Source organism: Protobothrops mucrosquamatus, unplaced genomic scaffold (assembly GCF_001527695.2).
Source record: "Protobothrops mucrosquamatus isolate PMUCROS unplaced genomic scaffold, P.Mucros_1.0 scaffold2279, whole genome shotgun sequence".
Classification (NCBI taxonomy): domain Eukaryota; kingdom Metazoa; phylum Chordata; class Lepidosauria; order Squamata; family Viperidae; genus Protobothrops; species Protobothrops mucrosquamatus.
The window spans coordinates 68649-85700 of NW_015388366.1; the positions used below are offsets into that span (position 1 = coordinate 68649).

Genomic DNA, 17052 nt, shown 5'->3' on the forward strand with positions numbered 1-17052 from the left:
TACTACACAACGTCCTTTATCTAAAAATAAGATGCTTACTGGTAGTCCTTGACGTACGACCACAATTGATGGCTAGAAAACAAGGAAGTGCATTGAGTCCTTCCATAACACTTTCTGAGATCAGAAGACCTGAAGATCTGCTTTTGATATATCACATGTTTTTATATAACACTATCATATAATTTTCATCATTTCAATATTCAATTAATTATAGATTTATTTGTAGATTGTACTGACAATTTTTAAATTTTTATTTTAGCTATTTTATATTACATTATATTTTATAATATTTCTTTTTATCATTGATTTTACACAATTATAAAGTACTGTATTATACTCTGCTGCATTCTGGATGTAATCAAGTTTTAACTATCACTTGTATTTTCGTAATCTCAACCAGACATTTTAGCAGAACATGTTTTCATAGTTTATTAGTAATTCTAACATTCACAATGAGATCATTAAAATTTTCATCACTTATCTCATGCTGAAATAAAGATTACTGCTACAGTTCATGGGGTGTTGATTTAATGATATTTGGAATAACATTATAATACACCTTTAATTTTGACCATTTTAGCAAGAGCTGCGTGAAGTAATATGTTAAAATATACCCTGTTTTTATTCCAGCTCTTAATTTACAAGTTTCTAAACTGTTGTGTACATTAGAAAGAAGGTGGTGTCATATATGATAATAAATACAGCCTGTTCAGTCATCTTTTTAAATGTCTACTTTAAATCAAGTAGAATAACAAACTATGGATTCTGACTTTGCTTCTTCTGTTTTCTTATGTTCACTATGGGTGGCAAAGAAATTAATTAAATTCATACTTGAGATTCAAAAATTATAGTTTACTGAATGTTGCAATGCAGCCTATAATATTTTTAAAAAATGTATTAGGGAAAAGAATTCTTTATGGAAATATAAAACATCACAATTGAAAACTTCAAAAACTATCTTGGGCAAAAGTGAAGAGAAAAACCTGCTTGGAGAACTGCACTGTTCCATGCTAGTAGTGAACATCTAAGACATCTGTGTTTTAGCAATCCACAGCTGAGACTCATCACACATTATTCTTTAAATCCTTAAGTTCAGATGGTTTTTTTCTACCTGATGTGGCTTCACTGCTTTCTAGTCTGATGCATTCTGGTTTCAATAATAAAATGCGGGACAATACTTTCTGATTACCTTCAGGCATCAAAAAAACCAAACCAAAACAGGTCTCTCTGTTTACATTAATGTCCTTGAGACTGAATAACAGCATATTCCTTTGATACAATTTAGTCCATTGTTGGCTTCTGCAGTTTTATAGCCATCTATAAATTTTATTATGTATGAAGAACAGCCTTCCTTGAGATCTTGCTAAAATGTCTAACTGTTCTGTCATCTTTTTAGGAGATACCCAATTTTAGTTCTAATTTTCTACTTGGTACTGAAGCCAAGTGAATCTCATGCTTTGATCAGCTACAAGCCCAATATTGTAATCTTATTGGCTGATGATCTAGGCATTGGGGATCTAGGCTGCTACGGAAATACTACAATGAGGTAAAATCTTTCATACCAATGCTGTATTTTATTTATTCATTTGTTTATTTGATTGATCCAAGTGCATGAAATATTTGGAAAGTTTATAGGGACATACATAACATATAATTGGAAAAAAGATCACTGAGTAATCATGCTCTTTCTATACACAGCATATTAGTAGATAAATATTGATAATCTATAATCTAGGCATAGATATATATATCTTAGGAATTGTAAAAAAAAGTTATATGCCCAGTAATACTTATAAGACTATTATATGTATTTACTGGATAAAAAAGTATGGGTTTTCCCTCTAAATTTTAGTTGTAAATTAAATTAATTGGGCTGATCAGCTTTTTTCCCATAATGGTAGTAGAAACAGCTGTTGAAACAGCTGCGCAATGTTTCAGATCCTGCAGGGCAAGGGTCTTCAAACTTGGCCCTTTTATGACTTGTGGACCTCAACTCCCAGAATTCCTCAACCAGGCACGCTGGATGAGGAATTCTGGGAGTTGAAGTCCACAAGTCATAAAAGGGCCAAGTTTGAAGACCCCTGCTGAAGGGGCTTCTTACATGGCATCTGCCTACACTGCCTTCATATCCAAAGATCACCAAATATTAGCCACTGCTTCCAAAGGAGTATAATCTTATTATTAGCTTTTTCTATTGTACAGAATTTCTATCTCTGTTTTACCTCCAGTACCCAAGTTGTCCCATTGCTAGAAGAGTGGTCTAATAAGAATGTTCATGTGCATACTTGTATGTTTCTAGATTTAAGTAAATTTTGACACATGCAAGAATGCTGTTTTTACAATGAGCTATTTGGTTTCTGTTCCCCCCCCCAACTATTCAATTGAAACATGTGTTGACATCTTTTCTTAGGACTCCTAATATTGATCAGTTAGCAAAAGAAGGAATAAAACTTACTCAGCATGTTGCTGCAGCACCCCTTTGCACACCAAGCAGAACTGCTTTCTTAACTGGAAGATATGCAATCCGATCAGGTTTGTTATCATGGAATATTAATGTCTTGTGCTAAGTAAAGGTTGGGCTAAATAATTGGTTGAGCTACATACACCATATATTGCAAGAGTAGAACAGCTTTCCACAAATTAGTACCCTCCCAATGTTTTAGATTACAATTCCAAAATATGTAACCCAGCCTATCTGGAAGGCTGTTGAAGATTAATTAAATTTACTGTTTTTCTCCTTTTCCACCAAAGTTTTCAACATTAACTGCCTACATAGTTCAACTACATAGTTGAACCCAAAACTAGATTCCCTTCCCTCAGATACAAAGTAACAAGTTGCAAGTTCCACTCCCACAAAGCAGTCATAAATCACATTCTCCAATTAGCCAGGAGCGCAGGCTCTCTCCCCAGCTCCTCAGTCCACCAAAATGTTATCGGTTTGTGTCCTTGAATTCCCATAGAGCTGCATTATTATTATGGCTAGCTGAGCTCAAGCATTCTCCCCATCCCCCCCTTCAACACCTGATTTCTAAACAGAAGAAAAAGCATTTTAAAAGCAAAGTAAAAATGGCTGCAATTTCCATCAGTTGTCAGAGCAGGAACATCCATTGTTACAGCGTTGACATCTGGCCCCCCTTTACACAAAGGATAAATTCTGCAATTCAAACAAAACCATAGATTAGGGGTTGCCTCTCGGTTTATTAGGGTGTTTATCATAGAATTTACGAATGAGCCTGTCGGCTTTTACATCACTAGATTTTACCCAAGTGGCCTCGGATAATGAGTATCCTTTCCACTGTACTAAATACTGCAACCCTCCCTTGTAAAGTCTAGAATCAAGAATACGCTTCACTTCATAATGGGTCTGTCCGGCTACCACCAGCAGGCCAGGTGCCTTCTTAGGGAGAAGTCATAGAGTAGAACCCCGAAAAGGTTTCAATAGGCTACAATGGAACACAGGGTGGACTTTCCCTAAGAGTCTGGGAAGCTTTAACTCCACCGTAACTGGATTTATGATCCTTACGATGAACAAGGGACTGAAGTATTTTGGTCCCAATTTCTTACTAGGCAACTTGAGTCGTAAATATTTTGTGGATAAGTAAACTTTTTGCCCAACCTGGAACAACCTTTGGGGAGCCTTCTTTTTATCCGCTTCTTTTTTATATGTCTCAGAAGCCTTTTTCAGAGCGAGTTTCGTTTTGTCCCAAACCTCTCCCCACCCCTTCACCCATTGGTCAAGAGTTTGGGAAGCAGAGGGTCCCTGAGGATACTCAGGTATTGGGTTGAATTTTTTTCCCATGGCAATCTTAAAAGGTGTAAAACTGGTGCTGCTGTGAACAGTGTTATTATAAGCCACCTCTGCAAAAGGGAGGAGGTCAGTCCAGTTCATTTGCTGATAATCCACATAGCATCTGAGGTACTGCTCCACCATTGAGTTCGCTATTTCAGCCGCCCCATTCGTAGATGGGTGAAAAGCCGACGACAGTCCCTGCAATGAGCCAATTAGTTTGAGAAAACCCCAGCAGAATTTGGCCATAAATTGCACTCTCCTGTCAGAGATTATTCGCTTTGGCACCCCATGCAGCCTGTAAATGTGCTTAAGAAACAGCTAGTTTCTGGGCCGACAGGAGTCCTTTGCAGGCAATGAAATGAGCCTGCTTCGAAAAAAGATCAATCACAGTCCAAATCACCATATTTCCTCTACTCAGGTAACTCAACTATAAAATCCATAGCAATTTCTTCCCATGGCTGGGAAGGGTCTGTGACCAGCCAGGGGGCTTTCCCAGAATCCTCTTCATGGTGGCACACACCGCACAGCTTTTGACATAGTTCTCTACATCCCATTTCAAACCTGACCACCAAAATTGCTGACAAACAAAATGCAGGTTTTTTAAATAGCCGAAGTGTCCAGCTTGCTTCACTTCGTGACCATGCTGGAGAGCATTGAGGCAGAGGGTTTTGGGCAAATACCACTTCCCCCCTTTGTAGAGTAATCCATCCCTACATATCAGGGTGGCTTGATTGTCCTTGATCATTGAGGCGTTCCTGTTTTAGTTTTCTTGTCCCAGGATCGCCGGGGTTTTGGGCTCTCAAAGATGGGGCTCTTGGTGGTGTTAATTGAGACGCAACTTGCAGTGTAGGTATGATTGATTTATTAATCTCTTCATGCTGACTCTTGTATTGAGGCAATCTGGATAGAGCATCAGCTAAAAAGTTTCTCCCTCCCGGTATGTACTTCAGGGTGAAGTTAAACCGGTTAAAATACTGCACCCACCGTACTTGTATCAGGGAAAGCTTGCAAGGAGTTTTCAGTGCCTCTTAAGTTTTTGTGATCAGTCCATACTTCGAAAGGCACCTTGCTCCCCTCTAGGTAGTGCCGCCAGTTTAACAGAGCCCAACGAATTGCAAAGGCTTCCTTCTCCCACACTGCCCACCTTCTCTCACAGTCAATGAACTTTTTTGAGGTGTAGGCACAGTGCTGCAGGACCCCCTTGTTCTTTTGCAACAGTAAAGCTCCGACGGCCAGCTTGAATCACAAAGGGCTTCCCTGGGCAGGGATGCTTCAGGACTGGCTCGACCGCAAATAGTCTTTTCAGATTCTCAAAAGCAGTTTGACAGTTCATAGTTCATGTTAGCGGCTGGCTCAGTCATGGCTTTCCCCCATCTTTGCCGGTTTTTAACAAATCCATGAGAGGTAAAGCAATTTCGGCAAATGAAGGGATGAATTGTCGGTAAAAGTTGGCAAACCCCAGAAAGCTTTGAAGCTGTTTGCGAGTCTTTGGGGGTTGCCATTTGATTACAGCTCTCACTTTCCTGGGATCCATTTCAATACCCTCACTGGAAATTCTGTAGCCCAAATAATCCAGTCTGGTCTGATGGAATTCACACTTTGACAATTTAACATATAGTTTGGCATTCAATAATTTCTTTAACACCTCTCGCACTAGCTTTACATGGTCAGCTATGTTATTGCTGTATATCAGGATGTCATCAAGGTACACCAAACCCCCTTGTATAAATGATCGTGTAGCACTTGGTTGATCAGCTGCATGAAGACAGCTGGAGCCCCCTGTAGTCCAAATGGCATAACTTTGAACTAGTAGCTGCCCATAGGACAGTTAAAAGCGGTCTTCCATTCATCTCCTTTTCTTATTCTCACTCAGTAGTATGCTTCTCTTAGGTCCAATTTAGTGAAGATGCTCCCCTTTGCAAGATGGGTTAGTAGGTCCTTCAGGAGGGGGAGGGAATATTTGTTTTCTATACTCACAGCATTTGACCCTTTATAATCCACGTAGAGATGAAGCGAGCTGTCTTTTTTTCTCTTTAAATAACACCGAAGCCCCCACCTGGGATTTGGCCAGCTCAATGAAGCCTTTTGCTAGGTTTTTGTTCACATATTGCTGTAGTTCATCCATTTCGAGGGAGGTCATAGTGCACATTCTTGGCTTTGGGAGTTTAGCACCCGCTAATAGTTCAATGGTGCAGTCATTTGGCTGATGGGGTGGCAGGATGTCGCACTCTTTCTCACTAAACACCTCCGCTAAATCTCAGTATTCGCTGGGAATGAGTGGTCACCCAGTCAGGGAATGGCAGCTATCTTTGCTGATTCAGTAAATGGCTTAGACCTTCCAGTAACGTCGGCAGATTCAAGACGGGGCTTGGGCCCTATGGGCAATCTCACAGTCCTCATCCCCTTTTCCCATCAGATAAAGGTTTCCACTTGTCTAACCAGGCTAGGCCTAAAATCACAGCCTTAGTCATCTTCGGGGCCACCACAAAACGGATGAACTCCCAATGTTCACCTATTTCTAAGCATATAGGTTCTGTCAGATGGGTGACTAAAGTCCCTCCCATTAAGGAGCCATCTGCCTGTTGGAGTCTCATGGGCCTGGAGAGCAATCTTGCTCATATATCCATCTTGAGGGCAACATCCTGAGTCCACTAGCACTTTCAGATCCATTTGTACCCCTGTCTTAGGGACTACGAGCTTAGCAGCAAGAGAAAAAGATGGAATGGGTCGACTCACTATCGGGTCGTTCTACCCTTCGTCGTTGCTGTCATAGGAGGGCAGAGTGGTGGTAGGACCAGCTTGGGCCTCAGAGCTCTCCTGTGTGGGCAACATGACCTGGGTAATGGGTAACAGCTTGATTTTTCTTTTGCAGGCTGCTGGGCTGGTTTCTTCCTTACCAGTGGCCCCGATCTACCTCCCTATTGGGGGTACGGGATCAGACAATTTGCCGCTTGGTGCCCCTGTTGTCCACAACTGAAGCATTTGATTGGTGGACCGGCAGGTGGCTTGGGGGTTTCCGCGGCTGCGATGGCTGGGAGTCTTCGTGGAGGTGGCTGCCTGGTCTACTCTGGTTTCAGCTTGGCTTCTGGAAGGGACTGTTTCTTGTAATGAGCAAGCTCGATGTCCAATCTCACTGCCGCCTGATACCAGTCTTGCAATTGATCAGGGACAGCCCGGTAGATGCAGGCCTGGAAAAGGTGATCATCTAGCCCCTCCTTGAAGTGATGCACTAGGGCACGGGTCAGCAACCCATGGCTCCGGAGCCACATGTGGCTCTTTGAGCCCTCTCCTGTGGCTCCCAGCCTTCTCCACCATTTGCACAGAGAGAGACAGAGACACAGAAAGGCACTTGTGCTTCCCTTCTCTCTCTCTCTCTCTCTCTCTCTCTCTCTCTCTCTCTCTCTCTCTCTCTCTCTCTCTCTCTCTCTCTCTCTCTCTCTCTCTCTCTCTCTCTCTCTCTCTCCCTCCCTCCCTCCCCGCTCTTCTTGGACAAGCTTATTGGGCAGGACTCCTGTGCTGCGTCTCCGCAGGAAACAGCAAGCAGCAGCTCTCTCTCTTACACACACACACTGAGTGGGGGAAGAGGACTGGCTGACCAAGGGCAGGAGAGAGCCAGCCCAATAAGAATGTGTGTCAGCTTGTCGGAGAACAGCATGAAGCCAGCTTGCCAGGTGAGTAGAAGATCGGAAAGAGGGAGAGGGGGGGGAGAGAGAGGGAGACAAAGAGGGAGAGAGAGAGAGAGAGAACTCATGCACAGCAGCCTCTATTTCTTTTTAATTAAACTCTTCAATCAAGATCCCCCTCCCTCGCGTGCACGCAGGTTTTGCGGCTCCCAGTGTTTTCTCTGAGAAACGGGTCCAAGTGGCTCTTTGAGTATTTAAGGTTGCTGACCCCTGCACTAGGGATTGCTCAGGCCACCTTTCAATCCGACCTGCTATTTTGCGAAACTCTCGTACATACTCCAACGCAGGTCTACCATTTTGCTTTATGTTGTGAATTTGCTTCTCTTCTTTGAGGGCTATGGATTGGTCCTCGAACCTGGCCCTCAATCCAAGGAGGAAGAGATGGAGATTTCTCAGTTCAGGTGCTTGCTAGTTGTACAGATTGTTTAGCTACTCAGATGTTTCCTCTTCCAGATTAGCCATGAGAATGTCAACCATAGCAGCTGGATCTGGGTAAAAATTGGCATTGTGATTCATGTGGGAACGTACTTGATGCTCAGGGCTGTGTGACCAATAGTAACGATGGTCAGGGCTCCCACGATACCTGTGACAATCCCGGCTTCGACTGTACCGGTGGTGGCTCGGGCTTCGATAGCGAGGGTGTCTGTTGGGGCTGTCATCGTAGTCCCGCCATCTGGAACTATTGTGGTGGTGGCGCCTGTTGGGAGATCGCAATGATCAACGCCGACCAGACTTCTCTGGTGGCTGGGGCTCTTGTGTCACAAGCAGTGCTCTGGAGTTCTAGAGGAGCGGCGACAACCCGGACTGCTGTGTCCTGAGTGGTAGCCGAGACTCTCCTTTCTTACTGGGCTGGAGGTTATCGCTGGTGGCTTTGAATGCAGGGAAGCTGCTCGCTCTCCGTTGGTGGGGCTGGGACTTCTCTTAGGCACAGATTGGCATCAGCCCTGCCGGTCATCGTGTTCACTTGCAGGCGAGGAGTGGGAGAGTTGTTCCCCGCTTCTCATCTCTAGCCCCTCAAATCTCTCCACTAACTTCTCCACCAATTGGCTGTGGACTGCAGACAGGTACTTCCATTCTCCAGAGTCCTCAATGGCTGGCAATCTCTTGGCTCCCCGTTGGTCTGGGAAGCATGATTCTCGAGAGGTTCCTGCCTGCAAGCCGGCTTCAGGAATTTTCGAAGAGCTCATCTTCAGCAGGGTTGCCTCAAGATGCTTGGAGTCTCCGCTGGGCAAGGTCCATTCTCTGGACCAGATCAGTTCTTGCATCTTTGGTCTTGCCCCCATTTCTAAACTTTCTTTCTCTGCTGGTGCGATGGCTTGCACTCCCTTCACTGAGGCAGCAGCCTTGGCTGGGTGCTAGTTACAGGCGCTTCTTCCTTTTCTATGCTGAGATCTTCCCCGAGTCTTTGTCAGCCTATCCCTCAACCTAGGAAAGGTGACAGCTCAGGACCCGAAGGTGGTCAAGATAGAAAATAGTTTTGGGTTAATATCATGGTTCCGATAGATGAAACCCATTAAAGAACTTTAAGGCAAGAATTCTTCCTTAGAGAACATTTTATTCAGGAAACAAAGTATCAGCATTACATTGTTGAACCCAAAACTAGATTCCCTTCCCCTCAGATACAAAATAACAAGTTGCAAGTTCTACCCCCACGAAGCAGTCATAAATCACATTCTCCAATTAGCCTGGAGCGCAGGCTCTCTCCCCAGCTCCTCAGCCCGCCAAAACGCTATCTGTTTGTGTTCTTGAGTTTCCACGGAGCTGCATTACTATTATTATGGCTAGCTGAGCTCAAGCATTCACCCCATCACCCCTTCAACACCTGATTTCTAAACAGAAGAAAAAACATGTTAAAAATGGCTGCAATTTCCATCAGTTGTCAGAGCAGGAACATCCATTGTTACAGCGTTGACAGCCTACTGATTAATACAAAAAAATTGTCATTAGTTGCATATTGCAGTTGACCAATTGCAGTTCAGAGATATGGACTGGTTGTTGTTTTTTTAATTTATGTTTTAAATTTAGGTATGGAGGAAACCATTGGTTATCGTGTTCTTCAGTCACTTGCTAGTTCTGGTGGTCTTCCTCCAAATGAGACCACATTTGCAAAGATATTGCAGAGACAAGGCTACAGCACAGGTTTAATGGGTAAGGATATTACATATTTGCCTGCAAATGTTTGGGTAAAAGAAAAAGCAACATATTACATGGCTTTCACTTTGGATAATTTTGATCAAAACTTTCCACTAATACCTTTATGTGACGTTTACAAGTATAACAGAAGATTTAATTCAAGCTTGTTTGGTAAGAAGCATATGCTAATTTTTAATTTGAGAAAATATTCCATTCAATTTACGATTAACTAAGCACTGTAAAATTAATTTGCTTCAATTGATAAACTATGCTGAAATTATTCTATAAGGATTAAATGGAAGTTAGAAACTGGGATTATTATTATGTTATCTCACAAGAGAAAATACATTCATTATAACTTAGCAGTCACAGAATATTTTATACATTTTCAACCCAAGTTTTAAAATATCTGACAAATGACATACTTACAAACAAAATGCAAAAGATTAATAAATTAATAATCACATGTTTACTGACTACAGTACCGTAAGTATGATTTTAAGAGCCACCACAAAATGAATAAAACAAATCGCTTAATAAAGTTTTCAAAAAGTCTTGAAAGTTCATCTAAAATTTAGAAACATTGAAGATTTTTTTTAATAACCATGATACCAAGTGATTTCCATCCTGACAACTATCATTGTGATTCTGGACTGCTCGGGAAGGTATTAAGGGCATTAGATTGTAGGGGAAACATATTTTTAGAGAGGATGCATATCTTTCCTCTACAAAAGTAACATTACAAAGTTTAATTTTCCAATGTTAATTTTATAGAGAAATATATGCTTCCTCTACAAAACCAATTATTGTTTTAAAGTTATACAAAAAGTAACAGGGGGCATGATGTCTCAGCGGTTAAAGACACTGAGTTTGTCAGCTGGAAGCTGACAGCCCAGGTTCAAGATCCAAGCACTGCACTATGGGGTGAGCTCTTGTTCCTGCCCCAGCTCCTGTCCACCTAGCAGTTTGAAAGTGGGCAAATGAGAGTAGATTAATAGGTCCACTTCGGTGGAAAGGTAACAACATTCCATGTACTTTGGCATATAGTCATGCTGGCCATATGACCACAGAAATATCTTCGGATAACACTGGCTTTCTCTGCTAAGAAACAGAGATAAGAAACAGAGACACTGCGCCTTAGAGTCAGACATGACTGAAAGGGAAACTCTTTACCTTTACCTTTTACATAAAATCAGTAACACTGAAATTGTATGAGAGTGTAAGAAGGGAGGGAGCAATTTTGAAGAATCTTGGATCTAAAGAATATTAACTAGACCATCCTTATAAAAATAAAGCAAAACCTACTGTAGTATGGATATAATTGGTACGTAAATGAAGAATCCCATAGTTTGTTAGAAACAAGTGGACTACCTCTTTGGGAAGGATTATCAATAGAAAATAATAAAAATGTTAGGAATAATGATTCATACAAATTAAAAATATTTAATCCCATCATATCTATACTATGATTGATATATACATGTTAGGTTTCCAAGAAAACAAGGTCTTGTCTAGCATCTTCCTTCTTCTGAAGATCAAAATGGTTAAGATTAAACAAGACTTCTAATAATGCTTTAATATTTTGATTAAAATTAGTTTATTTTAATTGAAAGATTAAAGATGGTTAGAAGTCATTTAGACATTTATATCTTGTGAAAGATGCTTTGTACCATATTTTTAATTATTCCTAGATGATGATGGTTGGTCACAGAGTCAACCAGATATTTGCCTTGCTATGCCTTTTTTTCTATTTTTCATTTCGGCTTTCTTGGAGGCCAGTTTGGTTATTATGTTTTAATTAATAGTTATATATTATTTTGGATTACTGAAAAGCAGATGGTACTTTTTAAGAGTACATAACATATAACAATAATGAACACACACACAAATGTGTGATTGTGTATATATACAATAAAATTGTAGCCAATTTTCCCTCCTGATTCTGCAAAAATAGGATATGTTTGAAATGAATAAGGAAATATAAAAAGTTGTGGTTAAACTAAGCCTGTCTTTGTTACTGATATTGATATTCATATCTGCTTTGCTTGTTTTTTGTTTTGTCTTTTTTATTATATATTTCAGGAAAGTGGCATCAAGGCATGAATTGTGAATACCGTAACGACTACTGCCATCATCCATTAAATCATGGATTTGATTATTTTTATGGGATGCCATTTTCACTAATGAATGATTGCCAAATCTCGCATCTCTCCGAGTTGGATCTGCCACTGCAGAAGAAACTCTGGCTTTATACTCAGATAATTACCCTTGCTCTTCTGACCTGTGTAGCAGCAAAATTAAATCATCTTGTTTCTCTCAGTTGGAAAGCCATCTTCTCTTTGGCTTTGTTTCACTTCTTCTTCTTTGTTTCCTGGTACTCAAGATTTGGCTTTGTGAGATATTGGGAATGTATTATAATGAGAAACTATGACATTATAGAGCAACCAATGAAAGTAGAAAGAGCTGCACTTCTTATGCTGAAAGAGGCCATTTCCTTTATTAAAAGGTATATTTTTTTGTGCTGGGAAAACTTTATTTTTTTATTTAATAATTCAGAACAAGAAGAAATAATAATAAAAAAGAAAGGCATTAAAATTGTTTTATCTGCTACATGTGGACACTATGTAGACCTTATACAGATACAGATTGGAAGGATGAATGGATAGATAGATAGATAGATAGATAGATAGATAGATAGATAGATAGATAGATAGATAGATAGATAGATAGATAGATAAGAAAGAAAGAAAGAAAGAAAAAGAAAGAAAGAAAGAAAGAAAGAAAGAAAGAAAGAAAGAAAGAAAAAAGGTTTTATGCAACAGTATCAATAAGGCCCTGGAGAAAAAGAGCAAAGCTCTTCTCTTTGCTGTCTGAAGCAGGTGCTGAGGTCAACCCTGCAGGAAGTGATCCACTCCTCCACGCAAAACCTTAAGAACTTTGCAGAACCATTGGGGAAGGGGAGCCTGGCCTTCCTCACCCAGCTCCAGCTGGCGTAGTTTTCCTCGAAGCTTAGCATCCTTCCATACAAAGGAATACAATGCTGGGAGGAGAAGTGGCCGCAAATGGGGCTGCCATTTCCAGAATGGAGAAGGGAGACGTGGGGCGATGCAGGGCGGCGAGAAAGTGTAGACCAGCGATTGCTATGGGAAGGAAGGAAGGAAGGAAGGAAGGAAGGAAGGAAGGAAGGACAGACACCTGGGGAGGCAAAGGAAGCTAACGTAAGTCACCTTTCTCCCTTTCCCGAGTGGGATGGAAGCAGCCCACATGGGCTGCTGCTTCATGCAAGTGGGTGTGACCCTGGTGACCAAGGCTCCCCAGGGCCACTTGAGTAGTTTTGTTCCTGGGTGGTGGTGGGTGAAATCGACCACCCTGCAGCAGTTTTCCACCTCTGCCTCTCCCTCAGGCAGCTAACTCCCCCCCCCCCGTGCCTTTACATGTCCTAAAGTCACTCTTTGGTCAGCATCACAGCAAAAGCTGCCCCCCTCCCCGTTCTCCATTCTCTCGAGTGGCGGCGACAGAGGGCTGGCAGAGGGATACCAGAGCTGGTGGAGAGAGGCGGCACCTTGTGTCACCCAGTCACAGCTTAAGCTATGGGAGAGTTGGAGGAAAAGGAGGCAGCAGCTGCCACCAGGCAGGTGATCTGTGGGGAGAAGTGGGTGGCGGAGACCAAAGAAAGCCCCTCCAGCAGCAGATGCAGCAGCAGCAATGGAGCCTTTTGCCATCACTGTCCTTGCACCGAAATGGCAGAGGGGGACCAGGTAAGGTGAGCCTCCCCCGCCCATCCTCCATAGCATGGCAGTCTGGCTCGGGAGGGGAGTGAAAGGGAAGAGCCAGGCAGGCAGCTGGGTCATTGAACGGGTAGGGGAGGTCACCGAGCAGGGTGTGGCCTGGCTGCAGGGGGCCCTGAAGTGTGCAGGTGCGGGCATGTGGGGCAGCTCCACCCAAAAAAATAAGACATTCCCTGAAAATAAGTCCTAATGCATCTTTTGGTGCCAAAAAAATATAAGACCGGATCTTATTTTCTGGGAAATACAATATATCCCTTACAAAGCAAGTAATCTTGAAATACTACAGAAACAAGGAAGCATATTGAGCTTTCATAAATGAGAACATAGGGTTATTGGTGGTTTGGTTCAAAGCATCAAGTATTAATAGTATAATTGTTTTGCAAAATATTAATTGCCCCTCCCCCAAATAATAATTTCATTGAATAATTATTAAAGGCAACATTTTCTTATTTTTTAGAAAGAAACAAGGTCCATTCCTCCTCCTAGTTTCTTTCTTGCATGTTCATACACCTCTGGTTACTACAGAAAATTTCATTGACAAGAGCAATCATGGATTATATGGTGACAATGTAGAAGAGATGGATTGGATGGTGGGTAGGTACATCTTAGTTATATTATTGATTTTATTTCTAGGCTGTCATATACAGGTGAAACTCGAAAAATTAGAATATCGTGCAAAAGTTCATTTATTTCATTAATGCAACTTAAAAGGTGAACCTAATATATGAGATAGACTCATTACATGCAAAGCAAGATAGTTCAAGCTGTGATTTGTCATAATTGTGATGATTATGTCTTACAGCTCATGAAAACCCCAAATCCACAATCTCAGAAAATTAGAATATTACATGCAATCAATAAAACAAGGATTGTACATAGAACAATATCGGATCTCTGAAAAGTATAAGCATGCATATGTACTCAGTATTTGGTTTGGGCCCCTTTTGCAGCAATTACTGCCTCAATGCGGCGTGGCATGGAAGCTATCAGCCTGTGGCACTGTTGAGGTGTTATGGAAGACCAGGATGCTTCAATAGCGGCCTTCAGCTCTTCTGTATTGTTCGATCTCATGTCTCTCATCTTTCTCTTGGCAATGCCCCATAGATTCTCTATGGGGTTCAGGTCAGGCGAGTTTGCTGGCCAATCAAGCACAGTAATCCCACGGCCATTGAACCAGGTTTTGGTGCTTTTGGCAGTGTGTGCCTCTCCATTCTTCCTCCAGACTCTGGGTCCTTGGTTCCCAAATGAGATGCAAAAGTTGCTCTCATCAGAAAAGAGGACTTTGGACCACTGAGCAACAGACCAGTTCTGTTTTTCTTTAGCCCAGGTAAGACGCTTCTGACGTTTGTTGTTCAGGAGCGGCTTGACAAGAGGAATACGACATTTGAAGCCCATGTCCAGGATCCGTTTGTGTGTGGTGGCTCTTGATGCACTGACTCCAGCCTCAATCCACTCCTTGTGAAAGTCCCCAACACTTTTGAATGGCCTTTTCCTGACAATCCTCTCCAGGCTGCAGTCATCCCTGCTGGTTGTGCACCTTTTTCTTCCACACTTTTCCCTTCCACATAACTTTCTATTAATGTGCTTTGATACAGCACTTTGGGAACATCCAACTTCTTTTGCAATTACCTTTTGAGGCTTTCCCTCCTTATGGAGGGTGTCAATGATGGTTTTCTGCACAACTGTCAGGTCAGCAGTCTTTCCCATGATTGTGATTCCTACTGAACCAGACTGAGAAACCATTTAAAGCAGTGGTTCTCAACCTGTGGGTCGGGACCCCATTTCATGGGGGTCGGGACCCCATTTCATGGGGGTCGCCAAGCAAGGCTGTCCACCATTTTTTTTGTCCGCCATTTTTTTCCCCTTTTCCGGCGGGTGCCTTACCTCCCTTGGGCTGGGCCAGCTGGTGCTGCTGGAGCAGCTGGTGCTGCTCCATCTCTGCCGCTTGCCAGCTACGCCTCGGCCGGCGCAGGGGGTGGAACCACGCATGCGTGGTGCTCCCGGGCAGGGAAAGTCCTCGACTTACGACCGGTTGGGTAGTCCTCGACTTACGACCGGTTTAGTCTTCGACTTACGACCGGTTTAGTCCTCGACTTACGACCGGTTTAGTCCTCGACTTACGACCGGTTGGGGTCGCGGCATTAAAAAGGTTGAGAACCACTGATTTAAAGGCTCAGGAACACTTTGCAGGTGTTAGCTGATTAGAGTGGGACACTTTGAGCCTAGAATATTGAACCTTTTCACAATATTCTAATTTTCTGAGATTGTGGATTTGGGGTTTTCATGAGCTGTAAGCCATAATCATCTCACTTATGACAAATCACGGCTTGAACTATCTTGCTTTGCATGTAATGAGCCTATCTCATATATTAGGTTCACCTTTTAAGTTGCATTACTGAAATAAATGAACTTTTGCACGATATTCTAATTTTTCGAGTTTCACCTGTATATCAAAATATACCTCAAAATTGTGTGTCTATATGTGTAACTACAATTAATAAAGCAATTAAATCATTCAAATGTTATACTATTACTAAGAGTAAGAATTATGTAATATTTATGTAAAAGCATACTTTTGTCAATTTTGTTATGCTGCATCCTGATTCTACAGTTGTTGAAATTCATTTTTTCTCATTAATCTACACTCAGTATCCCATGATGAGAAAGTGAAAACAGAAGTTTAGAAATATCTGTAAATGTATTAAAAAGAAAAAATTGAAATATCACATTGGCATAAGTATTCAGACCCTTTGCAACAACACTTGAAATTTAGCTCTGGTGCCTCCCATTACTCTTGATCATTGCTGACATATTGGAACCCACCTGTGGTAAATTAAATTGATTGGACATGATTTGGAAAAGCACACACCTCTCTATAGAAGGCCTTACAGCTGACAATGCATACTGTAGCAGAGCAAAACCCATGAGGTCAAAGGAACTGTCTGCAGAGCTCAGAGACAGGATTATTGCAAGACACAGATCTGGGGAAGGCTGCAATAACATTTTTGCTGAGCCCAAAATTTCTGTTGCTGAAACATTTGTTGTGAATTTTGGCCCATTTTACGACCTTTCTTGCCATAGCTGTTAAATGAATAGCTACAGTTGTTAAGTGAATCTGGCTTCCCAATTGACTTTGCTTGTCAGAAGGTTTCAAAAGGTGATTTACATGACTCCACAACACTGCAGTAGTCATAAATATGAATTAGTTGCCAAGTGTCTGAATTTTGATCAGGTGACCATGGGGATGTTGCAATGATTGTGTGAAAAAGTGATGCTGTAACTTTGAATGGTCACTAAAGGAACTGATGTTAAGTTGAGGACTACCTGTACTTTGAAATATGCCCTTCTGATAACAATGGAATAAACTCTTAGGCAGACACACCTATGTAGATGTTAATTTAAAATGTCAGTGTATAGCTTAATCGCAAATAAATACGTCTAGTTTCTTTTGCATGGTTACATGCAGTGGTCACGGACAAAAAACTATTTAAATTATCCAAGTTGAGAACGTTTTTACAGGGGTGTTTTAATAAATTTTTAGGGGGAACCAGGGTGGATGGGAGGGGGGAGGTTCCCCTTAGGTCAGGACCAGCCATGTCTGGGGGTAGCGAGGGAGAAAGGGTGGGGGGAGAGGGTGGGGGATTGAAGGAGGAGGGAG

The 17052-nt window shown here is 41.9% G+C and overlaps 1 protein-coding gene across 1 annotated transcript in view; it reads left to right on the forward strand.

The window, feature by feature from the left end:
* LOC107295244 (arylsulfatase D) overlaps window positions 1-17052 on the forward strand; it is a 51609-nt gene that overhangs the window by 3265 nt on the left and 31292 nt on the right. Inside the window, exons 3-7 of the mRNA XM_015824549.1 lie at window positions 1397-1546; window positions 2411-2532; window positions 9499-9621; window positions 11689-12112; window positions 13852-13988. Of these exons, the coding sequence (XP_015680035.1) occupies window positions 1397-1546; window positions 2411-2532; window positions 9499-9621; window positions 11689-12112; window positions 13852-13988 (956 nt within the window). The remainder of the gene's footprint in view (window positions 1-1396; window positions 1547-2410; window positions 2533-9498; window positions 9622-11688; window positions 12113-13851; window positions 13989-17052) is intronic.